At 47.4% G+C, this 25,078-nt stretch overlaps 1 protein-coding gene across 2 annotated transcripts in view; it reads left to right on the top strand.

The window, feature by feature from the left end:
• RAB3GAP2 (RAB3 GTPase activating non-catalytic protein subunit 2) overlaps positions 1–25,078 on the top strand; it is a 687,447-nt gene that overhangs the window by 416,956 nt on the left and 245,413 nt on the right. For both annotated transcript variants that reach the window (XM_085612952.1, XM_085612951.1), the window contains exons 19-21: positions 13,393–13,520; positions 16,253–16,466; positions 23,236–23,333. In XM_085612952.1, coding sequence (XP_085469078.1) covers positions 13,393–13,520; positions 16,253–16,466; positions 23,236–23,333 — 440 coding nt within the window. The remainder of the gene's footprint in view (positions 1–13,392; positions 13,521–16,252; positions 16,467–23,235; positions 23,334–25,078) is intronic.

Below are 25,078 nucleotides of genomic sequence, written 5' to 3'. Positions count from 1 at the left end.
AACTTGCTGGACACAGAATTGCAGCTTAGAAGGGGACACCTTGTGCCCCTTGTCGGCCAGAAATTTCAAAACCGTCAGTGACGCTGTTTCACATTCAGGTTCGCTTCGGGCGGTGATCAGCAGATCATCGACATATTGAAGCAAGGCAGTGTTAACTGGCATGTGGATACTGTCAAGTTCTCGTTTCAGTGCTTGGCTATAGATGCTGGGGCTTTCTGTGAATCCTTGAGGAGCGCGTGTGAATTTAAAACTTCGTCCATTTAAACTGAATCCGAACAAATATTGACTTTCCGGATCTATTGGGACGCTAAAGAAAGCATTCTTGAGATCAATTACAGTGAAGAACGTTGCTTCTGAGTCAATAGCTGTTAGTAATGAAGAGATATCTGGGACCACAGGGTATTGTGGTACAATACATTTATTTAATTCGCGCAGATCAATAACTAATCGATATACTGGTGATGCTTTTGGATCCGTTCTTTTAAGAATCGGAATTATCGGGGAATTACATACATTGGAGTTGGTTTCTACAACCACTCCTTGTGCAATGAGCTCGTCAATGATTTGCAGCAAAGCCACAATAGCATCTGGTGGTAACTTGTATTGTCGCATTCGTGGTAGTACCACTCCTGTTTTTAGTGTGACTCGATATGGTGTAATGTTCATGCAACCAACATCAGTAGGGCCTTGTGCCCATAAATGTGTAGGTAAATTCTGCAGCCGGTGGTCCATGTCTCTGGACATATAGTGACCTTTGAAATCACGTAAAAATAATCGTACTCCTTCCGGAGAACAACATATTATAGCTCCTAGAGCTTTCAATGTTTTTATACCTAACAAGTTTTCTGGACATGATTTAGTAAGCAATAAATCTGTTGTTCGTGTCAATGGACCAACCGTAAGTGGAAGGGGTTGCGTTACTTCATTAATGATAGGCTTTCCTGAGAATCCAAGGGAAATATTCTGTGAGCCTGAGAGGGGTGCCCCTGGAACTTCACTGCGTCGTATAGTTGTTCTGCTTGCCCCTGTATCAAGTAAAAACTTTCTGTCTTCCCCTAATAGTTCACTATGAACATAAGGTCCCTCTTGATCTACAGGAACCTCGATAAGGGGTAAGCCAACTTCCCTCTCTAGGCTATTTCATGTGTAGCGCTGATAATCGGGATAGTCATTTTGTGCATACTGGTACATCTGTTGTGTCGTTGCTTGTGTTGCAGCAATAGGCTGCGCTTGTGGTGGTGCTACGATCTGTTGTGGAGCTGCCTGTTGCGGAGCTGGCTGTTGCGGAGCTGGCCTAGATTGTGCATGCTGAGGGATTTGTTGTTGATTCTGATCTTGTCTAGGTGGACGTGGTCTTTCCTGGGTTCTACCCGTGGCGATATTATGTTTCAGAACTGGACAATTGTGTATATAATGACCTTGTTGTTTACAATAGTTGCATGTCCCTTTCGCCGGACCTGTGGAATCACCCTTTTTATGACCATCAGCTGGAACTGACTGAGCCACAAGCATTTTCATTTTCGTGTCTTTCATACGTCTTTGTTCATGTTCTTGTTCTTCTCTAATTCTATTGTGGTGATATTGTAACATCTGTAACATCTGTGACGGGGTATTACCTTGCCAGGTACTCTCAAATTTCAATACTCTATTCTTAACTTGTGGTAGGGAATTTTCAACTAATTTTGTCACAAACAGATGTGGATATGACTCACTACTTGCTTTTATGCCACTATTTATACCAAAACATTTTTCAAATCGGGAATAGAAATCACTAGTGTCTTCATCTTGCTTTTGTTTACAGGCTGAGATTGCACCCCAGTCCTCCTTTTTCGTAGTTAATAAACGTGGCAGTACCTGCACTAGTAATCCTGGTAGTGCTGTAGTCTTTTCCCCAAGCCCTGATCCTGCAGCTCGAGCCTTTTCTTCGTTTTCTAATGCTGTCCAATCTATCTTTTGGTCTCCCACCTCCCATTCCTTTTCTTTGAGTTTCTCGTAAACACCGGCAGGCATTAATACTTTTAATATTTTCATAATGTCGGGGTAGGTATACTCTCCCATGAGTAACATGTCTTTTATCTCACGGTGGAAACCTGCTGGACGCTTGTCATGGCTGGGTACTACTTTCTTCATTTCTAGTAATTCAATTTTAGTTATAGGCGTGTACACAAACACGCGTGTAAAATTATTATCTTCACCTCTGATTGGGTGTACTTCGCGTAATGGGTTCTGTCTATCTATGTGATACATTTTTCTTCCCATAGTGGGAACTGGAACATGTTCTGGGCATACGAAAACTCTATACTGGTTTCGAAATTCTAGAATTTCTTTAATTAGATCAGTACCTGAACCTCTCCATTTATTCGTGAGTAATTCTGTCAATAGGTCAGGTAGGGGTCCAGGATCGGAGTGTTGGCTTTTATATAATATAAGGAGGTGTTGAATCATGTATATACCAGCTAAACGCTGTTCGTATGGGGTAAGGTTCAGAAACGTGTGTGCTAGTGCATCTTCACTGTATTTGTCGGGACTGCCAGCCCATTGTACTGCTGACCTGGCCAATTCTTGTTCATCCATGGTATCGAGCATATGGTACCCCCTTCGGTCTCGGAGTAGTTTATCAGCGGCTTGGAATAGGTGTTCAGGAGACCTTGTATTTAACATAGGGGCTTGAAGATGTCTGTTACATTCTGGACGTATCGGACGTATCTGATCATTGAAACATCTGGTATTATTAAAAGATCTTCCTTTACCTACATAAGCCATCGTTTCTAATTGTCCTGTAGGCATTTCGTCCTCCTCTCCCTCTGATTCATGTAGATCTGACTCTAATCTTTCTGTATGTATTCGTTCTACTTCTTTACGGATCTTTCGGCACATAACTACTATACATGTCTGTTTATCATGTTTCCCTTCTGATATATTCTGACCCCATTTGGTAAGTACTTGTATTTCCTTCTGCTCTACCTCAGGCCTGTCTTGGTTTCTGATCACACAGTTTATGAAGAAGCGTAACAGTTGTCTCTGTACATCCACTTTCTGGTATTCCATAGCTTCGTCAATACTTTCAGGGCCTCGCCCTGATTGGACAAAGTGATATATATTGTCTAAATGTGCCACCATTCCTGGTAGCGTCGCTAAATATCTTGAAGCTCGTCGTATACGTAGTGATGACAACAGCATACCGTCCCGTCTACCGGGCACAGGATCATATCTACAATCCACTAGGTGCTCTTTAAACAAGTCTGAAGTTGCTAGTTGGGGTGTACGTTCGTATGCTAAATCTCTAAGGGATAATTTATTTCCTCGGGGTGGCGTGGCAAAAATGTCTGTCGCACCTCCTGTCGCACCGTCTGAGGTGCTAGGCACGAAAGGATTTGTTGGATGTAAGATAGAAACTGTAGATGTAGGAAAAGCGGTAGAAGCAGATGGACCTGTGGGAATGTGCGTAGGAGTTTGTTGTTGCGGGGATACGGACGGATGATCTTGGCGTTGAGCACCATCAGTGGGCGGTGCGTGTGGCGGAACATTAGCATATTCCGGAGCTACATCATCTAAATAGGAAGAAAGGAAAATATCTTTTGCTGTTTTGGGATGTGCTTTTATCGGGAGCAATGGGGGTGTCAAGTTTTTCGGTATTTCCGGGGTGGCCTGAGGTAACCCTTCGGCCAGAAGAGGATACATACCATTCATAAGAGTGTTTCGTTGTCTGTCTACTTGTTCTGCCTTTACTCGGGTACCTTCTTCAATTAATAAATTTTCTCGGGTTTTATTCGAATTCTCCCTACCTTTCTCTTCCTGTCTGAGCGCTTTTTCTGTACGTCTATATGATTCTTTACGCCATAATTCAATGGCATCTTTCTGTGACTGTCTGGCTTTCTTTTTCCATAATTCTTCTTCTACTCTCATGATGCAATCTGCATCCCAGGTCCCAGCTGCGGGCCATCTCTGACTTTCTGGTAAATCTTTGGTGTAGTCCACCCATAAATCAAGAAATAATACGGCATCTAGGCCATGTTTATGATACATAAAGTACCCTGGAGTGTCCCTAGGTGGAATGGGAACAGCTTCTTCGAGTACCCCTTTTCTGGTTTTGATCTGTCTTAATTTTGAAAAGAGCGGCATTTTTAGACCTTATTACTTAATTTTGAACACACTTAATACAATAAACACAATAATGAACAATCATTCACACCACAATATGTAGAACGTATTAAAACATTTAACATTTAACAGTTAACGAACGATGATAACTAATAGGAAACTAGTTACTGACATAATACTGACACTAGATAATACTGAATTATATGCAAGACATACTAGATATACTGCTAAACAGTACAGATACACTGCTGAAACAGTGCAGACCGGATTTGTGTACCCAAACCCGTCTTGACCGGCACAACCTATGTGCACGTTTAAATGCCTCCCCGGCAATGGTACTCACCGGGTAGCGCGGAACGGAAGGCCTCGGAACTGAACTGAAACTGGACCGGACTGGACTCGACTCGACTGGACTCGGAACTTCGGAACCTGGTGGGCCTCTGTATACCTCGGATCTTGCTCTCTCAGCTAGGCTCTGGTCGGGATACTTCGCACTTCTCACCGCCTCGTCTGGGTGTTGATCGCAGCCTCAGTCACCCCCGCTTGGCCGGAGGGAGATACAGGAAATCCTGCGGGTACGCGTTTTTGTCCGTTCAGCTGTGGCAGGAGACCGGGCCTGCAACGCACCTCCGGCGCGTGAGAAGAGAAAGTGTCCCTATTCGGGCGCCAATTTATGTGGTAAATATTTCATTACCGGTACTATTTTTTATGCGGTAAAGTCTAGTAAGAATAACTCAGTAAATATAAGAGGCAGAATCCGTGGTATTAGAGGTTCTAAAAGGCTTTATTCCTCTACAAAGGAATTACAGTTCGAACTGTAGGCTTCAAATTCCATCACCACGAAGGTTCAGGAAGGGAAGGCAATACATTATTGACAAGTAATGATATTTATATGAAAAGTATTACATTAAGACAGATGCAGGAGGCGTAACAGCTGATAATACAGATAATGATACACATACGTAATGAAAAAGGCGTACATATAGGCGTAACTAGATACGTCATTAAACATGATGTCACAAGTGGGTGGATCCATAAGAGAATCCTGCAATGTCAGCAGAAAATACTTGGCAGAGATGCGCGCGCAGCCGCATGACGTGTGAGTGACGTGCAACTAGAGGGTGTAGGGGACTTGACATTTAGCTCTACATGTGGAGACAGAAGTCTGAGGGGTCATGTCAACCTAATCCCAAATCATATCTAATATCTTATGTTTAAAGAACTGTATTATCCAAAAGGAAAGGTCTCTAGGACGGAATCTATTCTATACTGACTGTTAGTGCGTGTACAAGCGTCTAAGTGTCTACATGAGATGCGAGGGGGCAGGGATCTTCCATGGTAACAGGGGCTATGAATTACTTGCATGAGGACAGTGAGGCCTGGCCCTTTGCTCGGTAGCTGGAAGAATGTTTACCTAAACTACTAGACAGGAATGCATCGGATGAGGAGCGAAGAAGATAATCTTGAAGGTGAAATACAGTTTTTGGCAAGCAACGGCCGGATCAGGCACCGTTAGCCGCGCAGGGAGTAGGACAAAGTTCAGGGATACAGATGCGGGCTCGGACCGGAGCTTTCAGAGACAGAAGGCAGGAAAAGGCTTGATGGCAGAATTCAGGGCCTACTCGCCTGAATCTGTAAAATGTGGAAAGTGAACCACATAAAGTCGGTGGCCTTTCATACTTAGGAATGGAATATCTGACCCATTCATGGCGGATCTGAAAGAGGACATGTTGACGGTGGACGCACATGTATTTGCGTCTTCATAACTGGAACTGGAGGGAACATACATGTACTTGTAGCATGCACATGGAGCCGTTGGGGTCTACGATAGGGGACATAACTGATCATAAAATTCATATTTCCTCAATGTTTTTTTTTTTTTTTTTTTTAAACATTTTTTATTGTTTTCATACACAGCAATACAACAACCAGCTCTCAATCCCCGCCCAGTCAGGAAATACCCCACATATACCAGCATTCCCACTCAGCTGTCCCACCCGGCCCCTTCCCCCCCCGCCCCCCACCCTCTGTCAGTGTGCCCCCGCCTGCTACCCCGGTCCCACGCTCGATGCTTCCCCTCCCCTCAGTCAATGCAATACAGGAGCCCCACCTCTCCCTGCAGCCACAATACCTTCCCCCCAACCCTATCCAGAGTGCAGTCGGTCAGGGCCCGCCAGTCGCCTCCACTACTCCCCACTCCCCACTACCACTTCCACATCAGGCCCGCTCCCCTCCTCCCCCGGCTCGGACATCAGCCCCTGGAGTTCTACCACCAACGCTTCCCACGCCCGGGCTGTCGCTAGCGCTTTTTCGTCATCTCGCCGGAGGGCCAGTTGCACCCGGAGCGTGCCCTCAGCCCCCGCCCAGCGCTCCAGGGCTGATCTCCAGCGCAGGAAACTGGGTCCCCCCCGGGATTTCCAGTGCAGCGTCAATTCCCTCTTGGCCAATATCAGCCCTAAATCATAGAATTTGCTCGTGACCTTCGTGCGACGGGTGTGGGGGAACCAAAGCAGCAAGCAGGTGCCCATCTCCGGACCAATGGAGCGATCCGTAACCTGGTTCAGGCACTCCACCACTGCTTCCCAGTAGTCCCCCAACTGCCTACAGGCCCAAAACATGTGTCGGAAGTCTGCTCCGTCCGCCCCGCACCGCGGACACTGAGAGTGCGCTCCCCCGAAATATTGTAATACCTTTGCCGGCGTCAGGTACGCTCTGTGTAGCGTAAAAAACTGGACAAGCTGGAACCTGGCATTCCTCGTCCCCTTCCATGCCCTCCGCACCAGCGTGGACCATGTGGATTCAGGGATCTCCTTCCCCAGGTCCGCCTCCCACTTTCCCCTCAAGGCGCCCAATGGGGGGAGGCTCTCCGTTGACAGCCTACGATAAAGGCATGTGATGGCCTTGGTCGTCCCCGCCGCCATCACCACATATTGGCAACCCGTGGCAGTCGGGGGCTCCGACAGCCCCACATTCCAATGCCTCTGGAGGCTCGCCACCAAGGCCGCATGGAGCAGGAAGTCTCCCCGCGGAAGCCCATAAGAGTCCTGCAAGTCTTGGAAAGGCAGCAGTGCTCCCTCTCGAAATAGATCCCCTACCATCTGGACCCCCATTTCCTCCCAGACCGCCAACCCCGACCAGTCTCCTCCATGCGGGAACGCCGTGCACATCCCCAGGGGGATCTCAGGGGCATAGGGGTGAACTATGGCAGCCTTTCTCTGGCATCTATTCCAACATAACCGGAGAGTACGCTCCTCCAAGGTGAGCTGGGCGAGGTCCAGCCTCTGGTGAAGGACTATAAAGGCCAGCACGTGGCGCGGGATTAGCCTGCCCTGGGGACCGTCCGGGCCCCTGTACTCCCTGGCCACCGCCTGCGTGAGCCACTGGAGCTGGGCCGCCAGATAATACCATTCGAAATCCGGAGCCGCTAAGCCTCCCTCCGCCCGCGGTCGCCGCAAGGTGGTCAGCGCCACTCGACGCCTCCCCGAACCCCAAATGAAGCTCGTGGTGAGTACCCGCAGTGCCGCAAAAAATGACGCTGGGATCCATATTGGAAGGGTGCGAAAATAGTAAAGGAGCCGCGGCAGCGCCACCATTTTCAGCAGCGCCACCCTCCCAGCACACGAGAGCGGGAGCGTTTTCCAAAATCCCATACTACCCCTTAGGCCCCGAAGCGCCCTACCCACATTACCATCCAGCAAATCAGCCTGGGTATGATAGATGTTAACCCCCAGATAACGGAGACAGCTGCCTTCCCAGCGGATTTGGCCTAACGCCTGCGGGGGTTGTCCCCCTCGCGACAGCGGGAACAAACAGGTTTTACGCCAATTGACCTTAAGCCCGGACAGCCGACCAAACACCTCCAATAAGGCCACCGCTCCCTCCAGTGCACCCGCCGCGTCCTCCAAGAACATCAGTAGATCGTCCGCATAGAGGGAGATATAATGCGTATCCTCCCGCAACGCCACCCCTACATACGCACCCCCTCGTCGGGCATGAGCCGCCAATGGTTCAATGGCCAGCGCGAACAGCAGGGGGGAGAGGGAACACCCTTGTCTCGTCCCCCTCCGGACATGGTATGAGGCCGATATGGTGACCCCTGTCTTCACCCGGGCTGTAGCCTCGCTATAAAGTAACGAGGTCCAGCGCACAAAGTCCTCCCCCAAGCCGAACTCCCGCAACACTCGGTACAAATAAGGCCATTCCACACTGTCGAAGGCCTTTTCTATGTCGACCGACAACGTACAGGCCTCCGGGAAGGCCTCCCGGTCCAGTTCCATCCCTCGCAGCAACCTTCTCACAGAAGTGGCAGTGCTCCGTCGAGGAATGAAGCCCGCCTGATCCGGGTGGACTAAGGCGGCCATATGACCCAGGAGGCGCGACGCCAGTACCTTGCTCAATATCTTGTAGTCCACCGTCAACATGGAGAGCGGCCGATAAGCCGTGTGCGCGTCGGCCTTCCCTCCGGGTTTTAATAAGGGGATCACAATCGCCTCCCGAGCAGAGGCGGGTAGACGCCCACGTCGCCAAGCTTCGCCGTAGAGGGCCTGCAGCTGTGGGGCCAACAGGTCCGAAAACGCCACATAGAACTCGACAGGCAGCCCATCCGCCCCCGGGGTTTTCCGGCGCGCCATTTGTCGAATCGCCGCCCGAATTTCACCCAGCGATATGGCACCGCCAAGTTCTTTCCCCACCTCCGGGTCTAGGCGAGGCAGGCGGGCCTCCAACAAGAAGTCCGCTAGGCCCTCCGGCTCCCCCGCCATGGTGCTGTCGTATAACCCAGCATAATAACCAGCGAACTGCTGATTTATCCCCTTCTGGGAATACACCGGGGCGCCCCCCGCGTCAGTCAGGGCCAGTATCGGTTCCCCCCGGGCCGCCGGGTTCGCCAACCAAGCCAAAAGGGATCCCACCTTGTCACGCTCCGCGTGCGCTCTCATTAGGTAGCCTTTATGGTCAAAGCAGCGGAGCCTCTCCACCTGCACCGCCACCGCCTCGCGCGCCTCAGCGACCGCGGCCAGCTCTCCAGTCCCCGACTGATGCGCCTGTTCCGCCGCCCCCAGCAGGGCTTCCGCCCCCTCCACCTCCTTCAGCAGCGACTTCCTCATCCCAGCCATGGACGAGATGCAGACCCCCCTGACCACCGCCTTGAGCGCGTCCCATTCCGTCGCCCGGCTCGCCGTCGTACCCGAGTTTCGCTCGAAATATTGTGTTAAGCAGTCGCTAACCTCAGCCCGGAAGACCGGGTCCTCCAGGAGCAGGGGGTTAAGACGCCACGTGGGAATAGCTTGCCGCTGCCTGGACCACTGCAACACCCCCAGACAGGGGTTATGATCCGAGAGAGTTTTCGCTAGATACTCACTATGTCGCATCAGCGGTTGGACGTCCGAGGAGCACAATATACCATCCAATCTGACATACAGCTCATGGGGGACAGAATAGAATGAGTAATCCCTGTCCAGCGGGTGATGAGCACGCCAGGTATCCACCAGACCCCAGGTGCCCTGCCAGCTACTCCGAGCAGTAGCCACCCGACGCACCGCCGACTGTGCCGGGGGGGGTGGGATCTATCCAACTCCACATCCGTGACAGAATTAAAGTCCCCTCCCAGCACAACAGGCCCCGTCAAATACGCCGCCAACTGCCCTGACAGCCTAGAGAAAAACGCCGCCTGGTCTACATTAGGGGCATATACGCTACACATGCTCAAGTCCCTCCCATCCAGCCGCCCCTGCACTGCTACAAACCTGCCCTCCGGGTCCACCAATATCATCAGGGGTTGGAAAGGGACACCCGCTCTCACCCAGATCAGAGCCCCCCGAGCAAACCTCGAGAAGGTGGTGTAGTATAGTTGGCCCCGCCAGCGCCGCTGCAATGCCTTCCCCTCCTCTTTATCTAAGTGGGTCTCCTGAAGGAAGGCTACCTGGACCCCTCTCCGCACTAAGTATGCATGGATTTTATGTCTCTTCACCATAGAGGTGAGCCCTCTCACATTCCAAGTCACAATTCTCAATTCAAGGGGGGTCCCCATCCCATCGTCGGATCAACCATCCCATCCTACCCCTCCTAGGCACACTGACAATCCCTTGACTCCCTAATACACCCCAACTCCCCGAATCCCCACCCCTCCCCAGAACAGGCTCTAAACCGCAGTCACCCATCCAAATACTCCCCCAAACAGAAACCAAATACTCTGGTAGCCACCAGAGTCTCACTATGTCCGTGAGGTTGAGGTGGTGACTCTACGCCTGACGGGTTGACAGTGGTCCTCCCCAAAGCATCCATGCCCAGACTCCATCAATGTCGCCCCCCCCAGCAGGCCATCCCCCGCAGGCTCCCCCACCCCCACCCCCGGGGTCCCCCAGAATCTCCAGACCGTCCAGCCATGGGCGCCACCCGCTATTCGGCCCTCCGTAGGCCCCAGCGAGCCCGAAGCAGTGTCCCTTTCCACACGTACCCAGTCCTCCCAACCCAAGTCCCTTAGTTCAGGGCCCAAGCACACCCCAAACCTTCAAGCGTCCAACATGCCGTCTGCCGTCCCCGGGGTAACATCTGGCAGCTCCTCCGCTTCGTCGACAACGCCATCCGATTGGGAGTCCTCCGTGCCCTTCCTAGAGCCCGAATCCTCGCTGGGCTGGGAGGCCGTGGCCCCGGAGATCACAGAGACCGCCCTCAGCGCGGCTCGCCTCTCCAGTGCCGTCTGGGACGCACCCGGAGATCGGGCCCCCACTGTCCTTGCCCTGTTGCGTCTGGTGCGACGGGCCTTCGTCGGAGTACCCCGTGGCCCCTCTCCAGCATCATGCGCCGTCGCTCGGGGCCTGGCCGTCTCCAACCAACTCCAGGCTGCTGCAGGGTCAGTGAAGAAGACCGCTTCCCCATCCATCACCACTCGGAGACGGGCCGGGAACAACAAAGAGTATTGCAGCCCCTCTTCCCGCAGTGCTTTCTTCACCGCCAGGAATGAGGTACGTCTGCGCTGCACCTCCATGGGGTAATCCGGGTAAATAGAGACCCGAGCGTTCTCTACCTGATAAGGTCCCGAAGTTCTGGCCCTCTGAAGGATAATGTCTCGGTCTTTGTAATGCAGCAGTCGGGCCACCACCGGCCGGGGCGGCCTGCCCGGGTCCGGGGGGCGGGCCGGTACCCTATGCGCCCTCTCCAGAGTAAAGAACCGCGTGAGTCCCTCGGGCGCCACCACCTCCTGCAGCCAGGTCTCCAGGTAGGTTATCATATCTCCCCCTTCGATCTTTTCCGGTAGCCCGACTACGCGAATGTTATTGCGGCGGTTGCGCCCTTCAGCATCCTCGGCCCTCTTTTCCAAAGTCACCACTCGCCGTAGGAGATCCGCCGTCTGATCCTCCAATACCTTCTGCGCCGGCTCCACCAGGTCCATCCTGTCCTCTGTGGTCGTGACCCTGTCCACCAGCTTCCTGTGATCCGCCCGGAGCAGCCCCAGGTCCGAGGATACCTGGGCGATATCATTCTGCAGCGCCGTTTTTGTGTCCGCTATGGCCTGCAAGATCTGGTCAAGCTGTCGCTGCTGTAGGCCCGCCGCAGATTCGGCGCCAGCGCTACCCCTGCCGCCATCGGTAGGGGCCCCCGCCGACTCCACCGACTGCCCTCCCGGCTTGAGTCGTGGCTTGACCATGCTCCCGACCAGGCGGTGCGTCCGATAGGCTCTCCCCAGGCGGCCTCCGGGCTGCTCCTTAGACCTGCGGGCAGCTCACCCCCTCGTCAGCCCCAGGGGCCCGCTCCACCGTGCCTGCAGTCCACCGGGAGGTCAGCGCCCTCCTTCTGCTCATCAGGCTCCTCAACGGGGGGGCCCCCAGTCGCCGCTAGAGCCGCAGAGTCCAGGGCCGCGTCCGGCCCTCTCCACCGTCCTCCGAGAGGCGTCGGGGTCGTCGCTCCACCCAGGGGCCAGAACCGCCCGTCCGCTGCCTGTGGGCAGTCAAGCCGCTACCACCAAGGGGTCACTGCACCCACCGCGTTGGCCCACCTAGCATGTGGCGTCTCGCTGCGGGCGCCCCAGGCCCAGGTCCTCCGTCGCCGACGCCAGCCCAGAGCCTTCCGCCGTGTCGCCACTGCTCCATTATGCAGCCGCCGCCTCTAGGTCACTCTCTACTGCTGGCCCCTCAGCCCCAAGCTTCGCACCGAGGGTGATCCCCGCCGCCACTCTCCAGCAGGACCAGGCCGGCACTTCCGGCGCTCGCGGCCGATGCAGCCTCACTTCCGGCCCGCTCCGCCTGCACTGTGGGCCGCTGCTTCCCGTCTCCTCTGAGGCCGCCTAAGATGGCCGGCGGCCGCCCGCCTCCGTCACCTTTTCGTCGCTGCGTCCGCCCACTGCGCCGCGGTCCGCTCCGTCTGACTGCTCCAGGGGTCCCGAGGTGGCAGGGGGAGCCCTCCGGGAGCGTCAAACCGCCCGGGGGACACTCGTTTCAGGATTTATGGCTGGGCTGGATGCGGAGCTCGTCGCTCACGCGTCCATGCCCGTCGGCTGCCAAGCCACGCCCCCATATTTCCTCAATGTGTAGGGGGTTCCACTACGCCGATGAACCAATGTTTCCTGAGTGTTTCCGTAATCGCCCCATGTAGCAGAGAGTAGCTCATATTCCAAGCGAAAGTCCTCACAGGGCATCAATGTCCCTTCTCTAAACAAATCTCTCGCTGTGTTAGCTCCCACTGCCACCCACTCCTCCAGCCGCTCCCAAGCACATCCATGTGGTAACTTAAGCAGCATCTCTATGGGCAAATCTGGGGAGTATGGGATTTTTCATGTCAGTTTTCTGTAGGCATCGATGCCAACATTTTATAATGACTCTAAACTCTTGGGAGTCCTCTGCAGATGGGAGTCGCACTCATAATAGTGTTTTAGTAAGGTCCTTAAGCCCTGAAACAGGTCTCGCTTTCGCCCTCGTTAGGCATTAGTGTGCAAGCCACTGAAAATACCACTCTAGTTCGGCTGGCAGGTAAAAGGATTTAAAGTCCGGGACTGCCAGGCCCTTCAACTCTGTTGGACGCCTCAGCGTTGCAAGTGCCACTTGTCTTTTTGTCCCTGACCTCATATGAATTCTATAGTCATAGAGTCCAATTCACAGAATATGTCAATATGTTAAGGTTTAATGTAATTTTCATGTTTTGAGCTAATTGATGGTCCTCTACATTGAATAACACTAAATTAAACTGGGCCTGGCTCCGTGCTCTGTGGCACACTGTGTTCATTTGCTTCAAATATGTAAGAATAATTTTCAAAAGTAATAGTGTCTGAGAGATTTTCCTTATTTCTTTCTTTTGCAGAGCTTGAGAGTGTGGATGAAGGGCTTCTACAGCTATGCACTCAACGGCTTAAGCTTTTGCATCTGTATGATTCTGTGAGCCAATTGAATTATACTGAACTACAGCCAAAAATGTCTGTGTCAGATAATGTAAGTGAACTGTTTAGCAAACTTTCTGGAATTATATATGTTTAAATGGAAACAGTCTTTCTACTTATATAACTATGCCGAGACTACCTAGATAGTTTGAGGGAAGTCCAGGCGTTTTCATTGTTTTAGTAGAACTAAGAATTTAAATCTTCAGGAGACCTGCATATCTCAAAGACTTTAGATGCAGAGGAACTCCTAGGCATTGTTCTACAAAATAGATACTCTGAACAGACATATTGGGCCCCTCCTATATCTCTACAGAGAGCCCAGAAGATGCTGCGTATTAAACATTGAGCTATAAACTACAATTACTTAACAATGTCTTTATGGAAATATTTGTGCCTTGAGAATAAAGAGGGGACCTGTAACAGGTTGAATACAGTAGTAGTACACAAAGAGGGGATCTGTAACAGGTTGAATATAGTAGTAGGGCACATTTCCTCCGAGCAATTATGATACTATTCTATATCACAAATATTTACCAGCAAATATTGTTATTTTAATATGCAGGTTATATATGCCCAGACCAGGTGGGTAACAGAGGTTTGCTTATCAAAATAAACAGGCTCTTACAGTGCTGTGGTCCTAGTTTGTGGTATATCGAGATTCTGATGAGCACCACATTTAAAACTAGTGTGAATTTTAGAGTGTGGTTTTGGCATTCTATGTACTGTGAGGTGGTTATATTTTACTGTGTGGTTTGGTCCTCTCTGTACTGTAAGGCGATTTATATTTTTTGCCTTGTTACATCTGACAGACGGGGAAGGATTAGACAGTATAATCCCTGTGGGTATGACAAACCACATAACAGGCCGAGGTTGGTTCAGTCTTGCCTCCTCTGCAGCAGGCCACAACCTTCTTCACACCACCTGACTCATAGAAGGCAATGCAGAGTTAATTAGAGGCAGAATAGCTCTGCCTCGTGCACCTTTATTTCATGGATAATGGCTAGAGATATGCCTTTGAGCCACAAGAAAATCAACACATAAATGAAACTGGAAATATATCCCTTTGAAAACTATATTATGTGATATGCAAAAAATACATTTGTTGATGGAGCATTAACAAGTATCAAGGACTATCTTTGCCGGGAACATGAAGGCTTTCTGCACAATGCCTCATTGTACAGTCCTCATTGTGAGAAAAGTGATGAGCTTTCCAAAGTCAGATCCCCATTTGCTGGTCTACTGTATTTCCTGGTTCACTGTAGCTTCTTCAGCGCATATAGCAAGAAAATGCTTCCTACCATAGAGTAACAGTAGGGGAATAATGTACATCATGTAACCTGGGAATTGCATTTATTGAGTAGCTGCCGTTTTATTAACACTTAAGTGAAGAAAGGGTTGAAAAGTCTTCGCAAAACCAAAGAACCTTAATAAGTTTTACACTGTTATCCCTAGGAATAAGTAACACATGATTTTTTAAGTGGGCAGAAAATTCAAGAGCGAATAAGTGATATACCATTGTGGTGCTATACAGGTACTTAAAGCTGAATTTTAGAAGTTGAGACCCTGGATGCAAGAAACTCTAAAGGTGTATAGAGGCTGGGAGATGTTGGGTTGAAGGAGGGAAGACTCTCCAAAGGTATATAATTAAGGCTCCCAGTTTTCTGTTTTTACTGATTTTTACAGATAAATACAGACAGAAAACATTGTATATCCTGCCTGTATTTATTTGTATAAGTGGAAAAATACAGAAAATTGTGCTTTTTGTGATTGACTTTCAATGCTGTCCTTCATGAATTCTAGGCCAAGTGTTGAGCGGATAGACATCATGGAGAGTTAAAAAAACAACAACATTAAATTTCCTTAAATAAAGGCATATGTTAATAAACATTTGTATGTAATGCTAATATTTACCTGTAGATGTAGTGTTTTGTTATATTTGGCTGCTTAATTAGCTAAAACGTGGCAGGTAGCAAAGTATAACTCCATGTTTATCAGTTAAATAAATGCAGAAATATACAATTTTACTTCTCCATTTATTCTCAAAACACAAAATACATATGGAAAAGTACCAATAAGATCGCCAAAACATAAAGCTGGATAAAAAATAGAAATAAAAAATAGTGATGGAAATGTTTAAAAAAGAAATACCATAAAACCGGGAGCCCTATACATAATGACTGAGGGAAGTTGGATTGGGGGGGGCGGGAGAAAACCCAAAGGTGTATAGAGGCTTGGGTGAATTGCATTGAAGGGGGAAGAAATTTCAAAGGTATATAGAGGCTGACGGGAATTACTTTGAAGGGGGAAGACACTCCAAAGGTATTTTAGAGGTTGGGGGATGTTGGATTGAAGGAGAAAAGAAACCCTAAAGATATATAGAGGCTGATGGAAGTTGTGATGAAGGGATCTGAGTAGACTAGGTTCAGCACATTCCCTCATAGGCAGGAACAACTCAAGTTAGTCGAGAGAGAGAGAGACCCGGGTAGGTTAGACAGATGGCACCCCTAAAAAGAAATGAATTGATAATTAAGTTATTTGTGCTCCTGCTCTTTTTGCTCAATGTTTTAACGTTAACTGCCTAGTTAGGAAGAACGCTGTTATGAACTGTACATAAAGCTGATATGCTTGCATAGCTTTCTAGTCAATTGGCTATGATGACCGGCTGTGAAAAAAAGTTGAAGAACAAGACTGAAGCTACCCATTATCAAAGCCAACAGAACAGAAAGTTAGCAAATTTATAGTCTTGAGTTTTAATCCTAAATATTCTGCTGTGTTTCTATTAAGGAGTTGGCTAAGTTGCTTCGCATGGATGAAAAGGAGTTTACCAGACTGCAAATGTTATTGAAAAACTACAAGCAAGAATACCCCAAACAAGGTGTTCGCTTTGCAGATGAGATTGATGGCACAATACCTGTGAAAGCATTTCTGGAGTTCTTAGAATGTGAAAAGGAAGCAATAAATGTGAAGAAGATCACTGACAATGAATGTGTCTCTCTAGGTATGTAAAGCATTAAATAAAATTACAAATTTTTAATATATCTTCAAACTTCAAAATCTGATCTGTAGGACTAGCCACCAAGTGGCTAGTCCTACAGGCTACTGGCTTCCCCCTCCCCCTGTGATTACCAAATAATACTCCAGCTCTGGATCTTTCACACATTGACATGCTGTGGAATTGTTCCCCATCATCAGACTCAGAATCGGCAGTATATTGATAACAGCAGAAAGGTACATCCTATTTGGGCTGCAACATCTCAACTGCTGGACGGATGGGTAGCAAGCAGCACCCCTAAAAAACCCTTGTTAGGTTACAGGCAAAGCGGGCAATCACCCAGGGCCCCCACCTTCATAGCCCTCTCCCTCCCTCCGAAAAAATGATCGGCACAGTAAGATGTTCTACTGTAATAACAGTATTTAAAAACACAAACACATTCTTTTCTAATTCAACAGCAAGGCATGCTTGCTTCAGAACTTCACCCTATTAGACAGGTGGTCACAAAATGAAGTGGAAAAATTCTGTTTCATATCGGTCTCTTACTTCACTGCACCTCTTCTACATTACCAGTCAATTTTGTGACAATCGCACTCCGTGTAAATGAGGGTAAACAGAGGTAAACGGTGTAATGACGGTGGGTCGGTGCCCATCTCTCTTTACTTCTGTGTATCACCACATCTCTCTGACCCTACTCACTTTGTTTCTCTCACATCTCTATACCTTCCGTCTTTCTCTTACAACCTTGCCTCTCTCTATTTTTGCGTAGCTCTACATCTCGCCCCCCTCTCCTTCCCTCGACCGATGCCTCACCCACCTCTCTGCAACTCAGTGCTCCATTTCTATCTCGGCTCTCCAACTGTACCTCAAATTCTCTACCTCTCTCTGACTGTTATTTACCTCACCTCCCTCTACCACAAACCACTATACCACAACCTGTCTCTACCTAATCTCTCAATTTATCTCACCATTTATTTATTTGTTTACTCTGTCTTTCTATAGCACTGCTTTATCAAGTGATATTAGAGTGTTTTATAATGTAACAACACGTTCGAGGCATGTGAGCAGTAGATCACATGATTTGCATACTCCTGCCATCTAGTGTTGGGTCCGGATGTTTGCAAGTTGTTTTTCTTCGAAGAAATCTTTCCAGTCACGAGGTAAGGTGACTCCTCCTTTCGGTGATAGTGCGCATGGACTTCGACTCCATTTTTAGATTGTTTTTTTCCGCCATCAGGTTCGGACGTGTATTGCTGCTCTCCGCTTTGAAATCGTTCCTAGGGTTTCTCTCAGTAGGCAATCTACTGTACCCTCGACGCTATTGTTTTTGAACGTGTTTCCTTTTGACCGCGGTTCGACTCGATCATCAGAAATCTCCAAAATTGATCGGAAAATTTGCTGGCGGCCTTCTGGCCAATCCACCTCAGTCCGGCTCCTTGTCGATGGAATGAACTCTGTTCAAATTCTGCCCCCTGTGCCACCCGAAGTATCTGAGTACAGACTTACATTAGGTGTGTAACTTGTGCTTGCCTCCAGCGCACAAAGAACATGACTGCGACGCATGCTGATCCGTCAGATCAAAGAAAACTTTCCGTGATAGTCGGGCTCGACGTCGAGAGATGCTGCTACAGCAGTTAGACAACACACCGGATCTCTTCGGCGAAGACTCTGAGCAAGAGGAAGTCTCAGCGGCCAAAGAAGAACAGGCTTCAGCGGCATCTGACTCCGAATCAGAGTTGCAGATTGTCCTCGATCACGACGATGTGCCGCAGGGACAAGGTGATGTGAGTACAGAAGACCCCTCACTCCCTCCCACCCACCGTCCCTAAAAAAAATCTAAAGCTTTGGCACCACCTCTGCCTCCAGGCCAAGGTTGGCACCGAGAAGAGGTTTCTGATGCTCCCCCTTCCGGCTCTGCACCAAAACTCTCTGACACGCCTTCTGGCTCTGGACCGAGTCGGCCAAAACCCACTTCCAAGCCGAAACCTTCGTGCTCCAAGCATAAAATATGTTCGGAGCCAAAACCTTCGACACCGAAACCAAGGAAACATTCCTCGGAGCCAAAATCTTCAGTGCCGAAAGGGCATTCCGGCTCGGCTTCAAAAGCTTTGGTTCCGAAAACTATAGAGCTGCCCGTAAAGCAGCTGGATCCTAACATGGAAGTTGTACCACCTAAGTCGGATCTAAAACAGAAAAAACCCTGACACCGGGCATATTCATGCTAATCCGCCATCCAAGCATAAGCTTCCTAATGACGACAGTTCTTAGAAGATTCCATTGTGGAGGAAAAATGTGGGTACTAGTCCTTTCCACACACTACCATCTCCTCCTCCTCCCTCTCCACCACAGCTTGATCCGACACATCACACCTCATCAGTCTCCTCTACCTCACCTTGACGCAGGTGATACTGATGATGATACACAGTTACCAGTAGATCCTTGGACGGATTATACAGTTGATCCTCCACAGTATATAGACCCAGATCTTTACCCTGCCAGACCATCTCCACCTGATGACAATCTGTCATTTCAGGAGCTCATTGCTAGAGCTGAACAATACCATGGGGTGGACCTCCATAAATAATCCTTAGTGGAGGATTTTCTTTTTGAGACTCTAGGAACACATAAGTCCAGCCAGACACTGCCTATGCTTAAAGGTATGTTGAGGCACACAGACGACATCTTTAAAGATCCTGTATGTGCTAGAATCCTCACTCCTAGAGTAGATAAAAAAGCAAACTTTTCCCAACAGACCCTTTTTTCATTCAAGGTCAGTTACCACTTGACTCTTTAGTAGTATCCAGTGCTCGAAAGCATGCTAATTCTCAAGCGTCTGGCGATGCCCCTCCTCCAGATAAAGAGTCAAAACTGATTGATGCTTCTGGCAAACGTATAACTGCGCAAGAGCTACTCATTGGCATATTGCTAACACCCAAGGTCTCTTAGCAATATACGATAGGGGCCACTGGGACAAAATGGAGCAGTTAGTACAGTTTCTCCCAGATAAGGCCAAAGCTCAGGATTTAGTTCAAGAAGGTAAACTTTGGGAATCAATAACAACCGACAAATGGGTGATTGGAATTATCCAACATGGTTATTGCCTGGAGCTTCCCAACAACCTTCCAAACATTCCACCTCAATATCACAAATTGTCACCAGGCCACCAGCACTTGTTTCAACAATAAGTGCAATCTCTATTACTCAAAGGGGACATAGAACCAGTCCCACTTCAGTTCCAAGGGTCAGGGGTTTATTCCCTTTACTTTGTGATTCCCAAAAAAGGAAGGCTCATTTAGACCTATTCTAGATCTCATAGAGTTAAACAAATACATACAGTCAGAGCACTTTCACATGGTGACTCTTTAACATTCCCTTTTACAGCAGGGCGACTTTATGTCTACTCTAGCTCTAAAAGACGCCTACTTTCACATTTCAATTCATCCAGCTCATCGCAAAAACCTCACATTTGTGATAGCAGGCAAACATTACCAGTTCAAGGTGCTTCCGTTTGGCATCACCACCGCCCCCAGAGTGTTCATCAAATGACTCGCAGTGGTAGCCGCTCATGTCAGGAGACTGTGTATCCATGTCTTCCCTTACCTATAAAACTGGCTTCTCAAAATGGGCACTTACCAGAATTGTATATTACACACTCGGGCAACAGTACAACACTCTCAAAGTTCTAGCCTCTCCCAATGTAGCCAGGATTCACAATATTCAGTCCACAATACTACAATTTCAACCCAATCAAACATTACCAGCCAGAGTTTTTATGCAACTGCTGGGAATGCTGGCATCCTGCATTGCAATTGTACCTCACGCAAGGCTTCACATGCGTCCTTTGCAAGAATGTCTAGCACGTCAATGGAATCAGTCACAGGGTCAATTAACCGATCTAGTTTTGGTAGACGGCCGCACCCATCGCTCTCTGCAGTTGTGGAATCCTCAAATTGTATCAGAAAGGCGGCCCCTCATGGGCCCGTTTCCACAGACTGTACTGACAGCAGCCGCGTCTTTAACCGGTTGGGGTGCCCATCTCCAACATTACACAGTACAAGGGCTGTGGTCAGACAATCGCAAACGTCTCCACATCAACTACCTAGAACTTCTAGCCGTGTTCCTAGCACTCAAAGCTTTTCACACTCGCCTTGTAGGCAAAACTGTCCTAGTCCGTACAGACAACATGACAGCAATGTACTATCTACAGAAAAAGGCAAGGACACACACACTCTCCAGCTCTCGCGCCTTGCACAAAGCATTTGGAATTGGGCAATTCATTGCAAAGCTTATCTCCTAGCAGAACACCTTCCAGGAGTAGACAATCAAATTGCCGACCTGCTCAGCAGACACAGGCATCAAGTTCATGAGTGGGAACTGCATCGCCAAGTTCTTCTTCCCTACTTTCAACTATGGGGATTTCCACAGATAGACCTGTTTGCCACAGTACACAATGCAAAATGCCCAAACTTCGCATCCAGGTTCCCATACCATCTATCCAAAGGCTATGCTCTATGGATGAATTGGTCATGGATATTTTCCTACGCTTTTCCGCCTCTCCTACTAATTCCAATACTGGTTCGGAAGCTCAGACAAACATCCCTCACACTGATCTTAGTAGCCCCCACATGGGCTTGTCAACCTTGGTACACCACCCTGTTAAACTGTTGGTAGTTCCACATCAAAAGCTACATCTCACACCCAGTCTCCTCACCCAGCCATGGAGAAATCAGACATCCAAATACCAAAGAACTCAACCTAGCGATTTGGCTCCTGAAGTCATAGAGTTTTGTTTTTTACAACTACCACCAGACTGTATGAGTATTCTCAAAGAGGCTAGAAACCCTACTGCTAGAGCATGTTATGCAGCAAAATGGAAACTATTGTTATCTCTTGTAACCACAATAATATCAATCCACTTGATGCTTCTGTACAAAACATCATTTGTTATCTGTTGCATTTACAGCAGTCTGGATTGGCTTACACATCCATTCTTTTACACCTAGCAGCAGTAGCCGCATACTTGGAACTTCACAAGAATATGGTGGTTCTTCGAACCAATCCTAAATTTCTCCCTAAAGTAGTTTCTGCCTTTGAAATCAATTGATTAGTTGAGTTACCTGCGTTCTTTCCTCAACCTGATTCTGTAGCAGAGAGAGCTCTACACACACTTTGTTAGATGAGCTATATTACGTAGAAAGAACCAAAGAATTTCGGAAAACAAAGCAGCTATTTGTTGCTTTTTCTCCACCACACAAAGGCAATCCCATATCTCAGTAAGGTATTGCTAGATGTATTGTAAAATGTATTAAAAAATGTTATGCCAAAGCAAAAAGAACTTTAATAATACCCTCCTTTTTTCTTTTGATCAATAAAACGTTTACACAAAAAACAAATAATACCCCCCAGAGCGCATTCCACTCGCAAAATAGGGGCTACTATGGCCTTCTTGAGCAATATTCCCCTAACCGACATTTGTACGGCAGCAACATGGTCTACACCGCACACATTCACCAAACACTATTGCGACATGTGTCAGCGAGACAAGCAAATGTAGGCCAAGCAGTACTAAAAACACTGTTTCAAACAACTACAACCACTACAGGTTAGCCACCGCTTTGGAAGTGTACTGCTGTATAGTCTATTCAAAGCATGTGATCTACAGCTCACTTGCCTCAAACGGATAATGTTATCTACCCAGTAGACATCTGTTCTTGTCATGTAGAGCTGTAGATTCTGATGTGCCCACCTGCCTCCTCGGTCTCCTGTAGTTGTTGTAGTTCTCAATTTACATTCATACGCATGGACATCTCTATTTTACACTTACTAACTTCATTTTCACCCTCTGTGAGAAAACAGTCTAACAATGTAGTCGATGCCCATGCTCACTATCACCGAAAGGAGGAGTCACCTTACCTCGTGACTGGAAAGACCTCTTCGAAGAAAAACAACTTGCAAACATCCGGACCCAACACTAGATGGCAGGAGTTTGCAAAGCATGTGAATCTACGGCTCTACATTCCAAGAACAGATGCTTACTGGGTAAGTAACATTGTCCTTACATATTACTAGACATAATATGTGTACAAGTGACATACATTTCATCGATACAAGAATCAAGAAACTGGAAGAGGTTAGGGATAAATGGGAAGGAAGCGAATACTAGCACTGTGAATACAACAATTAAGGGGAGATTGATGTGTCTACTAAGAGAAGGGGGAGGAAGTAACAGGAAGTGGTTAGTTATGTCATTTATAACAGACTTGTTAAAGAAATGCAAATGCATTCAGGCACTTAAACAGTAAAATGGAGAGTTTGTTTTCCTGGCCACATATTGATGTGTTCTCTGCAGAAATGTATTTTAAATAAGGAAAAACGGTGAGTTATTTTTTGATTTTAAGCTCTTAGCCAAGTATCCATAAATTTTTGGATGCCCATTTACGTACAACTTTGCAGTAGCAAACAAGACGAAGTAGTGGGTTAATCCTCCAGATATTCTTTGCTTAGAGGTAAGTAAACGTTTGAAAATAATATAGTGTAACCATATTTCAATGCTGAAAAAAAACATTTTAAATATTATGGCAACAAATTATCTAATTTGCAATCAGATTAGCTTTTTATTTTTAGAGTTGAATGGATTAATGATGCCCCTGTGATTCCCACTGGCCACAAATCTTTGATTTCGGTTTGATTGTAAATATTGTATGTTTTTTGTAACTATGAATTGCACAGTGTTGTTTCAGTAATGATGCTTACTGGTGCTTTCTGAATATTTTAGGCAGTTTCTTTTTCTCAAAGTGTCTACGTGGAGAATGCTCATCAGAGGAAATGTGCAACGCATTGGAATCGGCAGGATTTAGTCCTCAGATATTGCTGGTAAGGGGATGATTAATGTAGAGTATAAAAATGGAATACTGTGTTTGCAGAAGCATGGAATCTATGAAATTATGTGGACTCAACATAACCCATTCATTATTATCACCATAATCCAAGTTAAAGTATGTTTTTCTTTTTCCTTTTTAGTGTGTATTCTTGCATGTACCATAGCACATTTATTTTTGCACAATGTAGAATAACATTAAGGAACAGCTATCACGGCTAATACTAAGGTGTAGCTGTTATACCGTTCCTTTGTGACCAGTCTCATGTAGAACACCATACACATTTCAGTTTATTGCTTCCCCTGGCTCAAAAAGTCTCTGTGTTTTTTGAAACATTTGAATTTAAAATGCACTGCATTTTTCATGACTCCTTGACACTAGTTTATACAATATTGGCCAGAGCAAGATCTCTAAACTGTCATACTTGATTATTTCTAAACAGCGAAGTTGTGACACCTTCCATCAATCTTCCCAGTTCCATGCATTAGCAACAGGAAACTAAGCTTCTCATTACAGACCAATGATGTAAAATTTCATCAAGAACTTTAGGGATTTGAAGGTCACTCCTATTCCAAAACTCTATCAGAGATCCCTTCTAAATGTCTTTGAAGCCTCCAGCCAGTTCATGATATGTCCGAACCACCCTTTTTAAGGGAAACTATTTTATGGATTTGATTTCTTAATGTTTAGGACATGAGGAGGTAGACTTTTTAAACTAGTTCATGCATCTGTTCTTGTGTTGGAGAGTTTACTGATTTAGATAGAACCGCCTGAGGAGAAGTGCAAACCATTTTAACACCGTCAAAAAGAAAGAAGGGGCCTGCCTTTTCCCAGTTTCTGTACCATTTACACTTGCACAGCTGCCTTATGGTCATTCCTTTCTCATCAGTGAGAACATTTGCATACTCCCCATGGGGAGTACCCATATGCATCTCACTGATGTGGCTCAACAAGACTGAATCCAGTCTGGATTTGCTCAGGTTCTCAATCATAAGGGATTTGACCTGGCATTTTGAGCTGGATTGAGAGTGTACCAAAATAGTCTCTTCCCATCCTGGGTAGCAGTCTGGCATTGGTTCCTTAAAGCAGTGTGCTTCCAGAAGTCCATCTGAGGCATCTACAGCTCAGCTACTAATGAACTTGAGTTTGAGTGGCCAAATAAGGTAAAACAAGTTGGGGCTGGTGCAGTGGAAGATCTGCTCACTGGGAGTTAATGTTGACTTTAAAGGTAGCACCAATTCTTTACTTTTGCATACATTTGTAATACATTTACTGGGAATATAACTGTGAGCTGGTATCAGATCATGGGGCACAGTTTACTATAAAGCAAACAAACTGCAGCATTAATGATAGGGCACAATTTATAGTAAGGCAAGCATACTGCATAAGTAGGGAAATATTATACAATAATCTTGCCTCCTCATTCCAAGTATAAAGTGAAAGCATAATACAACTATAACATATGCCTATATTTAATTTTTAGATGGACACCATGTGCTTCAAGTCATTAAAAAAGGAGTGCTTGATTAGGAGTGTCCAATGTGTTTTTGGTGGTGTAGGCTGGAGTAACACTGACCAGATATGAGTTATATTACATGTCCCAATGGAGAAGGGTTTTGCCTTGAAACACATCTTTAGAGCATCCACCGCCTATCTGCATAACACTGTTCAAGGGTGCTTATCTACCTAACACTGTTTAAGGGTGCACAATAATGTTCAAAGCGCTATTTCTGGCAATCA

Source organism: Triturus cristatus, chromosome 6 (genome assembly GCF_964204655.1).
Source record: "Triturus cristatus chromosome 6, aTriCri1.1, whole genome shotgun sequence".
Lineage (NCBI taxonomy): Eukaryota > Metazoa > Chordata > Amphibia > Caudata > Salamandridae > Triturus > Triturus cristatus.
The sequence above is the reverse complement of the archived record's forward strand: the minus strand, read 5'-3'. Positions and strand labels throughout refer to the sequence as shown.